Raw genomic sequence first — 16,706 nt, 5'->3', positions numbered from 1 at the left:
CTCAAATCCCCAAGGGAGAACAAACACACAGCCCTGTTCTCAGAAATGCTTCATGTTCCTGCATCAAGAGTCCCCACTAGACTTAGAGAAGAAAGATGGGGTTTTCACCATGAAGAGGGGGTTTTCACCCCCATACTCCATGAAGGCCAGTATCCCTCAGAGGACCCCAGAAATTCTTACATATCTAGGTCAGCCAGATCTCAACCAAAGCCCTCTTCATGTTGTATCAATTAACCCAACCCAGTCTCACAAGAGAGAATGATGCTTCCACCATGAGTTTTCACAAGGCATTATCTCTTTTTAGGAGCAATGACAACAGCAGATATGTAGACAATGAGGACAATAGTGAGCTTTCAGAAAGGAACACATCAAGAGCCCACTACATAAAATGCAAAAGATGACCAGTTCTATTCAGTAAACTCACGACAGCCTTGGGATTCAACTGATCATCCAGTCCTTTTTTGTATCTCACCCCATCTACCTTCTGAGTATTCAAAAGATAGAGTTACAGATGTGAAAATGCAAGATTTGCAGTGAACCCTCTTGAAGTGGGCTGGCGGACGAAGTGGATATTTTGGTGTGAATTCATGATGTTGATTCCATAAATAGATACAGGATTAACTACAAGGCAGTTAGACTGGAAGTTTGCATGGTGTTGCCTGTCTAAGCTGGACTCAGTCTTCCTCCACCCCCAGTGCATTGTTGACTGTGAAGTGCTGCTTTCTTTTCCAAGTCTAGAATCAGAATAGTGACTTCATTGCCTGAGGGTGAAACATCAGAGGGTTCCCTTGCTTCTGTGGCAGCTGAGGAATGTCGCCTTTATGGTGACTGGATTTGATTAAGCAATTCCTTGAATTCCTTGAATCTATTTTACCCCAGAGATCACATCGAAACCCCTTTCTCTCTGGATCTTCCTCTGGGGTACCACAAAAGCTGACAAACTAGACCAATGGCCATTCTGACTTACCTTCCTTGTGGACCTCTGGGGCAGCCTGGAGGGGGCTGGGGCTGAACACCACTCCCTCTGCAGCGGTGGGAAGCAGGTGTATGAGCTTGTGAAGGTGCTTGCTTTGGTGCATGAGGTCACAGGAGTGGTCTGGAAGTTCTGGAGGGAGGTGCTTTCTGAGCTTTGAGAATGGAGGTTTCTCATCAGAACCCAGGCCTGGGGAGGAAGGAAGAGAACCATCCACTGACCCCCAGAATAGATGCACTCCCAGTGCCATAGGAACCTGTCTCTGACTTCTGACTGCTCCTTAGCTGCTCCTTAGCCAAATATGTGCAGGATGAAGGCACATCAAAAGCTGTGGCTCAGCCCCCTGGCTCCTCTGGCAAGTCTGGACTTTCTGATGCTGGAAGATGGAGTTTGTCACAAGGGAGACAGGACCCATTGGGAGACACAGCCACCATCCTCTACTCTGGCATCAGCAAAGTTGGCATCCACATGGGACAGGGTGCCCTCGAGCTGACAGCAGAAACAGGTGAACCATTGGGCTCAGATGCTTTGGAGCCTGCTGAAGGTGGCATCTTTGGGGTTAGGGCCTGTGAATCCCCCACCTTATCCCCTGGGGGACTGGGGAGAGCCACTCAGATCTAAAGAGCAGAAGGCACCAGTCCTGTTGTGGTGGAGGTGACTATGGTGGGGGGAAGGACAGGCTAGGAGAAATGGAGTTACCATCGGACCCAGCAATCCTGCTTGTAGGTATTTGTCCAAGAGAGTTATTTTTCACTTAATAACTTGTATACTGATGTTTTAGCTACTTTATTCCTATCTCTTAGAAAAAGGACCATTTGGGTTATACAATTTTTCTGGAATTCCTTTGGAATTCTTTTTTAGTGGTTGCTCTGAGAATAATACAGGTATCACAGTCTAAAAGAATTAATGTTTTACCCACCCAACTAAAATGTGGACACCTTACAGCCATAGGAATCATTTAATCCCCTCTTTGCTGAAGTGGTCTTCTAAGTTCCCAGTCTAGGGTATAACTTCTGCAAACATTTTGTATTTTTATAATTTTTCAAAATTCATTCATATATTTAACAATTTAACAGTTGGAAAAAAGTTATTCTTTCTCCCCAGATACTCACCATTCCTGATCCACATCTTTTATTCCTGAAGTTGAAAGCTTCCTCCTTGAATTATTTCCATTTAGCCTGAAGTTCCTTTCCCATCTTTGTAGAGCAAGTCATCAGGTGATGAATTCACTTGTTTTTCCATCCTCTCCTTCTGTCTTTATTTTGCCTTTAAACCTTAAGCAACTTTTGATGACTGCAGTATTCCTGGTTGAGGGTTTTTTCTTTTAGCCCTTTAATGATGTTTTTTCACTCTCTTGTGGCCTCTATATTTTCTGAAGAGAAATCAAAGGCCTTCAAATTGTTATTCTTCTACAAATAAATTGTCAAATTTTCTGACTCCTTTCAAGATGTTTTTCTTCATCTTTAGTTTTCAGCAGTTTGATTATGATGTATCAGGGTGAGATTTTGAGCCCCTTGGATCTCTCTTTCATAGAGTAGTGTTCAGTCATTTCTTCCCTTACCTTTTTATTGGCACCAGCCTCTTTCTGCTCAACCCAGTCTTTCAAATGAATATTAAAACTTTTAGTATTGCCCCACAGATCATGAGGCTCAAGTTTTGGATCAATTCTCTCTTTCTCACTCGCTCTCTTTTCTCAGATTATATTATTTCTACTCATCTAAATTCCATCTCACCAATTCATTCATCCCTTACTTGTCTTCTCTAATTGGGATTGCTCAATGAATTTTTTAAAATTTTCTATAACTTTATGTCTAGATCAAAAGTTGTCATTTACATCTTTTCTTTGTTTCTTTTTCTCTGCTGAGAACTCCTATCTTTCCACTCAGTGAAAGAGAATGCCCTTTGATGGAGTTGGATGGAGATGTGACCTCTCTACACACGCCTTTTCTGTCAATTTCACTGAACCTGTGGTTGGGGCTGGGGTTGGTGTGTGCTCAGGAGGCTTGGGTCTCTGGACCATGTGCCAGCTGGGCCCTGAGCCTCAGCAGAGTAGCAATACCTACTTTCCAGTTCATTGGACTTACCCAGGTCAGCTAAAAGGGAGGTGAGGCTAGCCAACCACCACACCAGGGTACCAAGAGAGTCTACAACTGCAAATGGGATAATACAGTCCATCAGCCATGTGGGCTGTAAGCCCCCTCTCAGTTTATACTTGGAGTGGACATTTGCCATCCCGGGGCCCACAAGATGGAGGAAGAGAGTATGGAATGGAGTGGATTTGCTGGTATTCTACTTTAGAACTATTGTGATTCTAGCACTGGAAGAAATTGTATCCTTTATGTCAATACAGTGGCAACAGGGGTTGCTGAGGGCAGGGAGATGGAAGAAGAGTTGTGATATGCAGATATTTTTGGGATTTCATTCATAATACCTGAATGGTATTATGGGGACAGATAGAGGACATTGTATGTCCTGCCATGGCCCACCGGATGGACTGGGGGAGAGTGTAGGCTGTACAGTGTAAACTGCAGCCCTTGTGGCCTAGCAGTGCTCCAAAATGTTTACAGCAAATGCAGTGAATGTTCCATGCTGATGAAAGAGGTTGTTGATGTGGGAGGAGTAGGGGTGGTGGGGAATAGTGTATTTGGGAGCCTCTTATATTTTTTAATGTAACACTTTGTCTGATCTATGCATCTTTAAAAACAAAAAGGACAAAATAATTAAAGAGAATGTACCTTAATCTCATTGAGCATAGACAGAACCGTTTTGTCTGATAAATCCTTCTGTGGTTAATTTAGAACAGTGTCTACTGATTGACTTTTCCCTTAAGAATAGGTCAGGTTTTCCTAGTTTTTTGTATATTACATAGGGTAAATTTGAGTGATATTTTGATAAGCGTGTTTACATTGTGAAACTATTTCAAGGCTGTCTTGGCTAGCTTAGCCACTTAATGATTCCATGGGAATTTGAGGACCAGCTTTTCCATTTCTGTAAAAAAAAGTCTACTCAATTTTGATTTTGAATTTAATCTGTAGTTTCCTTTGCGTAGTATTGACATCAGAACAATATAGTTAGTCGATGAACAATGGACATCTTGCTATTTGATTAGGTTTTCAGTGTCACTCAGCAGTGTTTTCTAATTTCAGTATATAAATGCTTCACCTTTTGTTAAATTTTTAGATATTTTATTCATTAGAGGCTATTTGATTGGAAGTTTTAAAAAGTTCCATTTAGATTGTTCTATGCTGGATTATAGAAACAAAAATGACTTTGCATTGTGTATCTTGTATCTTTCAATTTTGCTGAATGCCTTTATTAGTGCCATTACTATTCTTGTGGATTCTTTGGGATTTTGTTTGTAAAAGATTAGGCCATCTGTGTTTATAGAAATAGCTTTACTTCTTCCTTTCCAGTTTGGATGCCTTTCATTTCTTTTTCTTGCCTGTTGGCTCTCTCAAGAACTTCAGGACAATGATGATTAGCAGTGATGAAAGTTCACTACCTTATCTTGTTCCTGATCTCAGGGAAAGACAGGTTGCTACAATTTATGTAGATGGCATGCAGCTGCTAATGGAGTTAAATGACTTCCACCAATGACCATCCACTCAGTGAGCAGTAGAACACCCCCAGGGTACAGGAGGTCTGGGAGTGCATTTCTGAAGTCCTGGAATTTTAGCTAATTTTAGGAGGCCAACATTCTAATCATTTTGAATGGCATCTTTCTTGTTAATGCGTATGTATTCAGGTGTTCATAATGAGATCATGATATGATATAGCTGAAATATTTTTACGTGGTCCTAAATTTGAATATTCTGTAAACCATTTTAAATGACGTTTTTTATTTGTAGAGGTTATTTCTAAAATAGTGCTTTTAATGTAGCAAGGACAGGTATTAAGGACAATCCTTGGGGACCATGGAAAATACATAGATTGCTTTGGGGGTTGTTGGTGTATGTGCCTGAGGATAGTTATAAAGCTACTTGGTGCTATATATGTAGTCCAGATATACATACCATTTTTCTTATGTGATTAGGAATCAAAACAATATAAATTAAAATGTTATTTAAAAATGAATCGCCATTGCTAAAGCCAAATATGTTTGAAAATAGATTAACTTAAAACTAAATAAAAAGAAAATAATACTGAAATTTATGACTCGACTATAATGTATACAGAACAAAGAAAATTCAATATAAAATAAGTATAAGAAACCAAAATCTAATAATTGTGGAAATAAAATGCATATAAATATATACGAACAAAGTGATTCAGAAATGAAATACATTTCAAGACATACAATAAAAAATACCCTTAAAGATAGTTGGTTCTGGAAATATATAGACCTTTATCTTTCAGGGAATGACTAGATTTTGGCAAAGTGGTTTTAGCTGTTCCACATCAAGACAAGAGCATACATTCAAAGGAGATATTCACTAGTCAGATGCAGAAACAAATAGACAATGACAGGTGCAACAGCGGTAATGATAGTGAAGACCCATATTTAAGAGTGTTAGAAGTACAGAACCCAGAAATATCGGGAAGAAAGCTGTTATATATATTTTTAATTTCAAAGAAAATTTGGACAGAGACAGATCTGTGTTGTTGGGAAAGCTATTTTGAATCTTGTTTCTATCTACAAATTTTTAAAAAATCATATGAAATACCAACAGAAAAAATATTGATGTTATTTCCAGTACAGGTATAAGGGCAAAGTAAGGCTCTTCTTTTTGATGTACATTATGTAGTGAAATGTACTATCTCAAAAAGAAGGTAAAAGCATTGATGAAAGGAAACAGTATATGAGGGAACATCATCAATGAGATAGGGGGAAAAAAAACCTCAAAAATGAAGGGACAGAAATCAGGGAAGAATAAGAAAAAAATGGGGAAAAAAATCATTTCATGATTTACATATAAACTAGAAGAAACAGTGAAAAGGTAATACCTAAATAGAAAGAGAAGTTAAAAAGAAGAAATTGCTTAAAAGTAATTTAATATAATGTAAAAGATTTGAGAAAAAAATGTCAAAAGTTTAAGATCAGCATAGAAAGGCCAATATATGAATACTGCAGTGTTTGAATGAGAGATTAAAAGCAAATACTTGCAGCAATTATTAAAAATTATGACTCCATTTTTTCTGGAAAGACTTATTTGAAGCTCCATAATAAAATTACACACTGAGCATTGATACAGAAGGTCTAAAGATAAGGCAAATTTTAGTGAAATTACTATGGTTTAAAGAAAACAAAACCATTTATTAGAGGAAAGCATGCGGCATTATGGAAAGAATATTAGAATCTCTTCAACATTTTTGAGAACAATATTTTGTGCTATGTGAAAATGGGGTAATGTCTTTGTGGAAGGAAATGTGACTCATGGTTTTATCCCCAGCAAGACTGAAAAGAAAGTAAAAAAGACAGTGAATTCGAAGTTATCCTGCTAGACCAAGGGTGGCGTTATTGCCATAATCCCTTCCAGGTGAGTAAACAGATTTCAGCAAATGAAACATCTGGAAGACATTGTCCTGAGGACAGAAGTTAAGCACTAAATTTTCAGTTACTTGTTCAACTATCAAACATTGAGGATTCTATGAGAGAGTAGTGACCTTGGTGGGAGCCAGGAGGGAGACCAAATTTTATAATTAATTTGGCTCTAACTTTGTTTAACATGCTGATCTAAATACATGTTTAATTTTTTTTTGATAAATTAAGAAACACAAGTTGTAGGAGAAAATATTGATTAATATAGTAATATCTAACATTAAATATAAAATGTTTCTCTAAAACTCAATCTAAATTTATCTAACTAAATTCTACCAAAATTTATTTGGGTATGGGTAGAAGAGAATAAGCACAGAGGCATCTCTAAACACCATATGATCTACAGCTCTTCTAAGCTCAGGCTGGGGCCTCCAGCTTAAGGCCTTTGTAGCTGTCAATGGTGGGATCTGCAATAAAAGCACAGGATATAGAATCACCGGGTACACAGAGACAGATGGAGGAGGGGTTTTGCTGGTGAGTGTTGCGGGACTCAGAAGGTACAATAGACCCTGGAGAAGCAAAGTTGGCCACCGATACCTAGGAACCAGATCCAAATGGCACTGAATTCCTATTGCTACTCTCGGCTTAAGGTATCGTCTGTGGCACAGTGTCTGTAAATGTCCAACTGAAGGGATTTAATCTGTTTGCTTTGATGGGTGCCCTTGAAGTGACTCTTCCCTGAAGAGTAAGTTTGACTGTAGGGCTCCAGGAAGAAAAGGCAGAGTCTTATATATCTGACCAGGTGAGAAGCAGGACATCGGAAGGATAGGTATGGAAGTGATTACCCTGCTTCCCCAACCCCTGTCCCCTACACAGTCCAAGTCATGACTGCATCTTCACATTACTATTGGACAGGTTCCTTTTTCTCTCTAAAAACTAGTTTCATTTTAAAACACACCAAAACTTACGTGTGCTTTTCGGTTAAAAAACAGTTAGGCTCTAGTACTAAAATCATAAGTTTTCTTACATTAGTATATTCCAACATGAAAACATTACAGAAGACACTCCTTTTAACAAGATGCTATAAGTATTATGCTTATCTTTAATTAATTATGAAAGTAAAAAATAAATAAAAGGAACATAAGTAACTTGCAATTCTACCCATTTCACTCATCCCAAGTGAGCTCTTCATTGACCATTCTTTCAGGTTTGTATGAATTATACATACCTAAAAAACTTCTCAAGAACCACAGCTTGAGGAAAGGTGGCATGAGCTGACCAGGGATCTGAACAGGACCCAGCAGAGGCTGAGAACCCTCAGGGCTTGGGCAACTGCCAGTCAGGACTTAAATTTCCCCCTAAGATGGAAACTGGCCCAGAATACCTACCCTACCTGCCTGCGAGGGACCCCAGAGTGCCATTGTCCTTATTATGGATTGAATCAGGTCCGCCCATAAAGTCATGTTTTTGTCCTAACCTCCGCTCTTACAAATGTGAACTCATTTCTAAGAGCATACTAATGAATGTGAGTCCAACTTTAATCAGGGGGCCTTAATCTAATATGACTGGAGACCTTATAAGAAGAAAATTAGGCACATTCAGGCACAGGAGATAGGAGTCAGATGGCCAAGAAATGGAGGCATAGGTTCAGTTATGGATTGCTGGCAAGCTGCCACCACCTTCAGAAAAAGCACAGTGCAGCCTAAACCATGATTTTGGACTTCTAATCTCCCAAACTGTGAGACAATCAATTCCTCTGTTTGAGCCAGCTGGTTACCAGTATTGATTAAAGCAGCCCTGGCAAACTAAGACAGCCTAATTCACCCTTTTGCCAGAGACCTGAGTTAGTGGCATTTAGGTTCACTCCACCCTGTTCACCATACTCATTAATAAACAGGAGAGGCTTTTGTTGACTGTAAGTGGATTATGAGTGCAAACTTCACTTCAGCAGGGCTGAGGTGTTGAACTAATCCGGGGTTGATCTTCACAAAGAATGCAGTGTGAGAGCACATAAGGCTTAAAATGGGCTAGTGCCCTCTCCTGCAAATTAAGGAGCCTTTGGAGGCTGTGGCTTGTATAGAATGAGATTTTGTTCCCTGAGAAGAGGGTGTGAGGATATACTCTACTTGCCTGTGCTTATTTTTGACCAGCCAGTTCTTGTCTCCACCTCCATGTTCACCCTCATTTGTGGCAACGCCAATGTTCTCCTTAGTTTTACTGATTTTCCTGAAGTGCCAAAGAGAAAGTTAGGAAAGAAATGTAATGTGTGTAACTTAATTCCCTTCCCCTTTTCATCCTATTCACTCCACATTCACATTTCCTTTTCCTCTTCATTTCTTCAGTGGCTTCTGGGTATTCTAGGAAAAGAGAAATTATGAAAAGAGACTCCTCCTTCACCTCAAACAGTGTACTAAGCTGTGTAAGGAACAGAAAACACTTGATTGTCCAGAGATACCATTTGCAGGAACATACCTGTGAAGGGAGAGTCCAGCCCAGAACCAAGTTCACAAGTGCCCTCCAAAAGAGTGGCCCAAGGCACCTGACTCCCAGCCCAGCTCCCGCCCTGTTACATTCTGTTTTACTTGAGATTGTGCATGCTGCATAGTAGGTTTGGAAATGATGGAAATGCTAAAAAAGCAGTTGAGAAGGATGTACAAAGTTGTTATAAACCGTCTCAAACCCATGACCTCAACTTCCTAGATGAGATCAAATCCTTCAAGATGAGTATCATAAAAAGAGGAGAAGATGGGAGAGGTACAAAGAGAAGTTTATGAACAGGAATAGATGAAAAAAGACAGAAGACATGAATTACATGCAGATCGTCATCCCCGTGTCTGAATCATCTGACTTGATGAAGAATGCTTCTGAATGTACCATGGCAGTAACCATGATGGGGCATCCTTGTAAAAGGAAAGGAAAATGTTAGGGTTGAGGGGAGAGCTTGAACTATTGTTGTTCTCACCTGGTTATGACCTTATCCCAGCACATAATTTTGTCCTTATCACAACATTGCATTCCTTGGGCCTTGATTGCTTCACCTTTACCATCTAAGCTTGGTCTAAGATCTCCACAATCCGTTTTCCAGTCCTCACATACTCTAAATGTAGGGAAGACTGTCCACCTTTTCCCTCTAAGAAGGCAATCGCTTTGTCCATGTCTTCCTGACCACGACATTATAGTATCTCTTACTATGATCTTACTGAAATAGGAAAAGAACAAAGCAGATCTCGAAATATTTCCTTTACTTTCTGATTTCACACCCCTCTCCTCCATCTCCAATGCAGAAGGGGTAATGCAACTGCTCCCAGGAACTCTCTCCCATTGGGTACTTCCTTGAACATCGTTACCGACTTGGATTGTTACCGTCATCACTGCTGGTAGAGCCATACCTCCAATCCACAAGCCAATTGGAGGTATTGTTTAGGAACACAGATATCACCAAGAAATTTAATTGAGAGAATGGCACACTAGACCCTTCCTTTTCCAGTTGAGACCAGGCTGGCCACCGAAGATCACCTCAACTCTTTACCCTGGGTTCTCAGACCTTCCCTGAGCTCTGTGGAGTCAGAGACCTTCAACAGGACATTGGAAACCGTATGCAAATGAAAAAGAAGTGGGGATGGAATTCTTTCTCAGCCTCTCACACTCCCATTTTGCTGGACTGTTACAGCACAAGCCTCCAAGCTTATCACCCTGAAAGTTGGACTACTGTGGATGTGGTCTATGTTAGAAGAGTCCAATGGGTTAGATGAGTTCAGCGGCAGACTCTGAGCAGCCTCCCAGGAGATGTTTTGTGAGGATGAGCATGTTCACTCTGCATTGTCTATATCATAGTTACTAACACACATGGCAATTGGGCTTTGGACAAATGGGTGACATGTACTTGTGCTGCAGATGCCCTGGTGGTGTGGTGCTCAGTAACAAGAATTAAAAATGACAAATGTTGCCAGATTCGTAGTAGAAGATTAGAGATTGCCAGGCAGAAGAGGCATGATGAGATTGTGCTTTGGTATCAAACCACCTAATACCTCAGTGCCTAGTTTCCTGTTTGGTACTTTGCATTTCTGCAAAATTAATTCAGCTTCTAAGCCTCTCTTTTCTCCTATGTTAAAAACGACAGATATGGCTGCTTTTCTTTTATCATCGTCAATGAAAGTGCCATTTAGGGGCAAGGAGAGTGCTCTACACAGGCTACACTATTCAATATTAAATGAATTCTTCTCATTAAATCCTAATGACAGGGATTTTGTAACACAGTATTTTCACTTGGAGTCCTTTGAACATTTTCCTGGGTTGTTATGGGATATTTTCCAGGTTTATTGAGGCATACTTGACTTACAATGAACTATATTATTTGAAGTATATAATTTGAAAATATGGACATACGTATATGTCCTTGGGGAAATTATTATGGGATTGCACAGGTAATTGTGCTGGTTATAGGAGAGAAATCTAGGAAGGCACACAGCAGACATAGGATCTCACACATGCACATTGGCAATCACATTCATTACACTGAGAATCACAGCACATACTCATATACACACACAACACTCACATGAACACAAACCCATGCCATCTAAACAGAATCCAACTATTCAAGAAACATCATGCTAGTTCTTACCTGAAATATCCATTTGCTTCCCCATACCCAAATCCTTGTTCCTACCCGGGAGTTTTAATCAGGGGGCTCTTGACTGAAGCCAGCAAGAAAGACCCACATTTCTTGTCATGTAGATTTTTTTCCTCAGCCCACCTACCATTGACACTTTCTTTTCGGGCCAGCTGCAATTACAGAAAAGAAAACACTGTAAGAATTATAAATTATTATGTAATGCTAACAGAAGGATTTTGTCCTCTTGGTGACTTTAGAATACCAGATAGGAAAGAATGGTCAAACAAAAGGAAAGCCAAAACCGGTGAGGGGACACCTGTGGAAAAGAAATGAGTTTTTCCTCATTGATGCATCTCTCAAATCCATTTTGGTTGCCAGTTAGAAAATTCTTAATCCAAGGTAAAAATATTGCTCCTTAGGGTGGGCCTAATACCATATAGTTTATAAGTTGATGCTGCCTTTGTGATTTTACTCTTGAGACAGGAATCAGCTAGTAATAGACTCCCATTGAAGACATTGCCCAATAGTTTTGTGCATATCACCTATAATGTACATGGTCAGATTATCCCAACTGGATTAAAAAAGAAGGAAACCAAGAAAGCAACAGCTTGATCTCAGACAAAGAAAGGTGACCTCACCTTGGAAGCAGATGGAGCTTACTCTACTGCTCTGGCATTCAGAAGCTCCTCCAACAGGCGCTCAGGGAACTAGGAGGACAGAGAATAACAGTCAGTAGCTTGGGGCTGTTTCTCCTGGATTACTGATGGTGCTTTGTTTATCTTGGGCAAGAGATTAGAGTATTATGGAGGCAGTTTTCAACTAGTATAGAGTGAGCTGTTCAGGAGTGGAAAAAGCAAAATGGAGGAGCAGGAGAATAAAAGGAAGCAGTCCTTGGCTTTGTCATTAAAGACATTCCAAAGCAACATGAAATAGTCAATTTACAAAGGGTAGGAAAATACATGCTATTGTTCACTGATGAATTCTTATCACTTCTGCCTTTTAAAAAATAAGTCAAACTTTTATTTATGGATTTGTAGGGTAAAACCGCAGCTCATACCTCATGCATGCAAATATGTCATTTTAAAAATATTTCTATTTCTATTTTGAGCCCCCATTTGGTAGCATATGGGAAACACAGTCTCAGGCTACTGCAGGTCTCCTTCTGTGTTTCCCCGGGGGGCCAGGAGTTCCAGGAGACTTACAGGATATCAAAGCATCAGGCTGGAGCATCTGCCTGTTTCTCTTGATCTTTACTTTTCAGTCTGTGTAGGCCAGTTCTGCATACTTGTCCCCAGTGTAAAGATTCATCAGGTCTGTCAGATGTCTCTCAACCACTTCACTCCCCTCATTGCTGGGTAGAGGAAATCATCATAATATTTTAGTCTCCTATTATATGCTGGGTACTCAGAATTGTTTCAGGCCCCTTTGCATAGACAGGATCACATACGTAATTTGTGGGGCCTGGTTCAATATGAAAATGTGAGGTCCCTTGTTTAAAATGTATTAAGAATCTGAAGACGGCTACAAGCATTAAACCATGCACAGGGTCCTGTGTGACTGCAGAAGCCACATGTTTCCTGATGCTCAAACACCATGCTGGATGTCAAGAAAAGCATGAGTCTTCCTCCTAAGACAAGCATAGGGCTCTGAGTTTTCAGTAACTGGACATCCTCACTCTCCTACCAGCCCTTATCCTGAGATGCAAGTGGCTGGTCCATAGGACATATTGCCCAAATTGTCTTCTTTCTCTCTTTCTCCCTCCACATAAACAAACATGGGTACTCCATCAAGTCTGGGAGTGTGCCAGCCTGCCTCTTTTCTATTCTCAATATCTTGTTCAAAGGGAAGAAAATTCTTTAAGCCCTGAGACCTTTAGAGCTTAGACTTTTAAACAAAGCAAAACAAAAAATGAGCAGTCTATGTTAACTCAAACCCCTTTTCTTTCAATACTATTCTGTCATTTGCTTTAAAAACCTCTTTTGAAATTCAAAAGCACTGTTTTGGTCTTTTTTCTCTCTTTTGCCTATGGCATCCCTTTCTGGAGTGAGTAAGCCTATAAAGGCCAGATGCTAAAACAGCTGCAAAAGAGCCAATGGGTAAGATAAATGGGCAATAACATTGGTTCTTAATTTACTGATGAGAGGGTTAAGTATGTTGCCCAAGGTCATGCAACTAATTAAGTGGCAGAGGTGGGATTTCAGTTTATGTGGTTTAGTTCCAGAGTATGGAATCTTTTAGTAAGCTCTGAGAAATGACAGCTTCATTATTGATTATAATGTAAAGTAGCAATAACAAAAAAGCTTCATTATTTACTGTGATGATAAAGTAGCAGAAACAAAAGAATATCCAGACCATTAAAACAAATATATTTAAGGTACAAGGAAGAAAAATTTGTTTAGCTTGACATTTATTAGCGCGTCACCATCTTTAACAAATGATTAATACTAAAACAATAATAGAAAGTAGTTAATAATAATTGATAATATAGTTTCTCTCATTTGTATTTTTTGAAAGAAGTTGGGAGTTTACAAGAGAATCATGTGTAACATACAGAATCCCCATACAACACCTGGGGCAGTTTGATATTATTTATAAATTCCAGAAAGGGATATTGATTACGTTTGTAAACTGACCTGTTCCTCTGGGCGTGATACCCTTTGACTGACTTAAATTCAAAGACTTTGCATTTACTTGATTAAATCAAGATTAGGGCTTTGATTTGACTACATCATTAGGGTGTGCAGGGTTGCGTTCCCCACTGCCTTGGTGGGCTGATAGAACAGACTCTTAGACAAAGGCAGGCACACAGAGAATATACACAGAGGGAGAGAGACAGCTCCATAGACATGGCAGGGGCCCTGGGAAGAGAGAAGAGCAGTTCCCCTGATAGTAAACAGCTGACCTTGTGAAGAGACTAGAACTGAGCCTGGAAAGAAATGAGCCCTGAAGAGAGATGAGCCTTATGCCAGCCTACGCTAAGATCAGAAGAAGCTAGACCCATGGAGCCTTAAGAGGAAAGAGGAAGGCTGAATCCTGAAGAGATCAGCAGCCATCTTGTTCAACATGTAGTAACAGACATTTGGTGAGAAAATACCACTTAGGGTACCTTGAGTTGGACTCTTTAGGGCCTTGTAACTGTAAGTTTCTACCCCAAATAAATACCCTTTAGAAAAAACAGAATATTTCTGGAGCTGTGCATCAGCACCCCTTTGGGTAATACTACCCTACCACAAACATCCTGCATTGTTGTGGAATGCTTGTTATAATTGATAAAATAACATCCAAATATTACTACTAAGTATGGTCTAAAGCTTGCATTAGGTATAGTTTATGGAGAAAAATTTCCCCATAAAACACCCTATTATCAGCACCATGTATTTGTATTAAACGTTTGCTGTAAGTCACATTAAGAATGTTTGCATGTTCGTACTGTTAACAAAAATCCATCATCCACCACAGGGTTCACTATTAAGCTGCCCCATGTCTTGTGCAATCCATTACTCCTCCTGCCGTTTTGAAGCCAAACTCAAATGCCACTATCTTGACACGTTCAAAAACCATTTTAGCCTCCATAGTTCCACCTATACTACACTGCATTGATTAGCTGTTGTATAGGATTTTGCACTTGATTGAATGCCAACAATGTATTTTCTTCCCAAAATGTAACAATAGAATAATTGTTTTAAAGACATTTTTATTCATAACCTTTTGTTGTGGGACTGGATTCAATTCTAGAGAGAACATCCTATTGTATTTATTCACTAATCATTTGTCACAAATATAATCAATTAAACAAGGTTGGAAACTACTAAAATACTACCATTTAAAATTGACAGTTATATATCATGTAATATTTTTTCTTCCAGTCTTCCTTTTCTGTGCCCCGTGTGTGTGTTCATTGACTGTGTTTGTTGTCCATGTTTCCACTCCCCATGGCTAAGGGGAAGTGTGGGGTTAGCATTTAGACTCTAACTCCGCTGTAAGACATGAAATAAGGACTATGTGCACCAGGCTGGTCATGAAGTGGTAACTTGAGTTCTTATGGTCACTGTCCCTTGGTTGTGGAGCTACAGGATTTGAACATTTCTAAAGCTCATGTTGATGATGTTATCAAATACACTAAAACATAACCCTGATACTTATCTGGTTGGGGCCAGGTTGGAGGATTTACTACAGTAAACACCTCTCAGAATCTCTGAACTGACCACAAGAATGGGGGCTTTCTCTGTGTGGTATTGTGTCGAGGCCGTAGTGGGTAAAGGCATCTGTCACCTCTTTTGTCTCATGACACCACTGAGACTACTTACAATGAGGAGTAAGGATTGGGGTCTCTGCAGGTTGGATACTTCCAGGAATACAAATGGAGGTTCAGCCTCCCTTGCATGGTGTACACTGACCCCATGGCTGAGCAGTGAATGAAGATAGTGGCTTGGGGCATCATCAGCACTGGGGCTGCATGCCTGATTTCACAAAGAGGCTCCTATACGTAGGAGCTTGAAATCCTAGGCTATTCATCTCTGCACCGCAGTTTTTCCACCCAAGGTGTGGGGAAACATTAAACAAAGCCCTAGTACTGTCATTCTGTGGATTGATTGAATCAGTATATGTAAAGTGTGCAGTCATGAAGGGATAAATTTGAGAAAGTTGACAATAATTGTCCTGCATAGTTGGAAAATACCTCATAGGGAAACACACTCACCCTCACCTAACCTTCACAATCACAACCTATTCTTAAGTGCAATTCCCACTCAACTGCCACATGCAAACCCACACCACCTAAAGGGAACACAGCTGTTTACAAGGACTGTAGAACGTGGCCATTTTTCTTTACCCAGAACAGAAACAGTCCCCATAACTCATTCCCATCTGGAAAGTGATTTTAGGGTTCCCACACCACAGGAACCACAAAAGCCTGGGTTTTATTTAATCTTAGCTTCACTCTCAATAAGTGAGCAATTCCACAATACATACCATTTTTTCTTGTTCCTGAGGCCACCTACAATTAGGCAAAAAACAAGCAAAAAAACCCACAGTACTCTGAGGGCTCGACCATGCTGTATAGTGTTTGCACTGGCTTTTGTTCTCTGCGTACCTTTAGAAAAGCAAATGAGAATCGGGTCAAATGAGTCTCCATAAATAACTGCAACAGATGTGTGCAATGGCACAAGCTTTTCCTGAACGATGCTTCTCTCAAGTATATTTAGGTCGAGAATTTAGGTTGGGTGATAAAATATTTTTAATCCTAGGAGGAAAAACTGCCAGTGAGGAAAAGTCACTGTACTGTGTACCTGGTTGCTGCCACCCTCTTGAATCCAGGGTAGGTTAATTATAGGTTCCCATTGAAGCCTCCCCCAAACAAAGGAATCATACATCATCTATAATTACATGGTCAGATTTTCATATCTGAACTCATTTGAAAAATAATAAAGTGACAATTTTAGCTCAGACAAAGAAAGGCAACCTTACCTTGGAATTAGATGGGACCTCCTCCTCTGACCTATCCCTAGGAATCTCCTCCACCAGGTCCTCAGGGGGAGCTAGAAGGATAGAGTCACTGTCAGTACATTGGGATGCTCCTCATTGGTTATTAAGAGAGCTGCACCTGATGTGGTAACAGCCAAGAGAGCAAGGGGATAGAT

General features: G+C 40.0%; 1 protein-coding gene across 1 annotated transcript in view; it reads left to right on the top strand.

Annotated features, from left to right (window-relative positions):
* Positions 1-810: 810 nt before the first annotated feature.
* Positions 811-16,706, top strand: part of LOC131273836 (uncharacterized) — a 100,832-nt gene continuing 84,936 nt past the window's right edge. The window contains exons 1-2 of the mRNA XM_058277994.2: positions 811-824; positions 1,258-1,478. Of these exons, the coding sequence (XP_058133977.2) occupies positions 811-824; positions 1,258-1,478 (235 nt within the window). The remainder of the gene's footprint in view (positions 825-1,257; positions 1,479-16,706) is intronic.

Source organism: Dasypus novemcinctus, chromosome 17 (assembly GCF_030445035.2).
Source record: "Dasypus novemcinctus isolate mDasNov1 chromosome 17, mDasNov1.1.hap2, whole genome shotgun sequence".
Lineage (NCBI taxonomy): Eukaryota > Metazoa > Chordata > Mammalia > Cingulata > Dasypodidae > Dasypus > Dasypus novemcinctus.
Note: the sequence above shows the minus strand (reverse complement) of the source record. Positions and strands in the feature narration are given on the sequence as shown.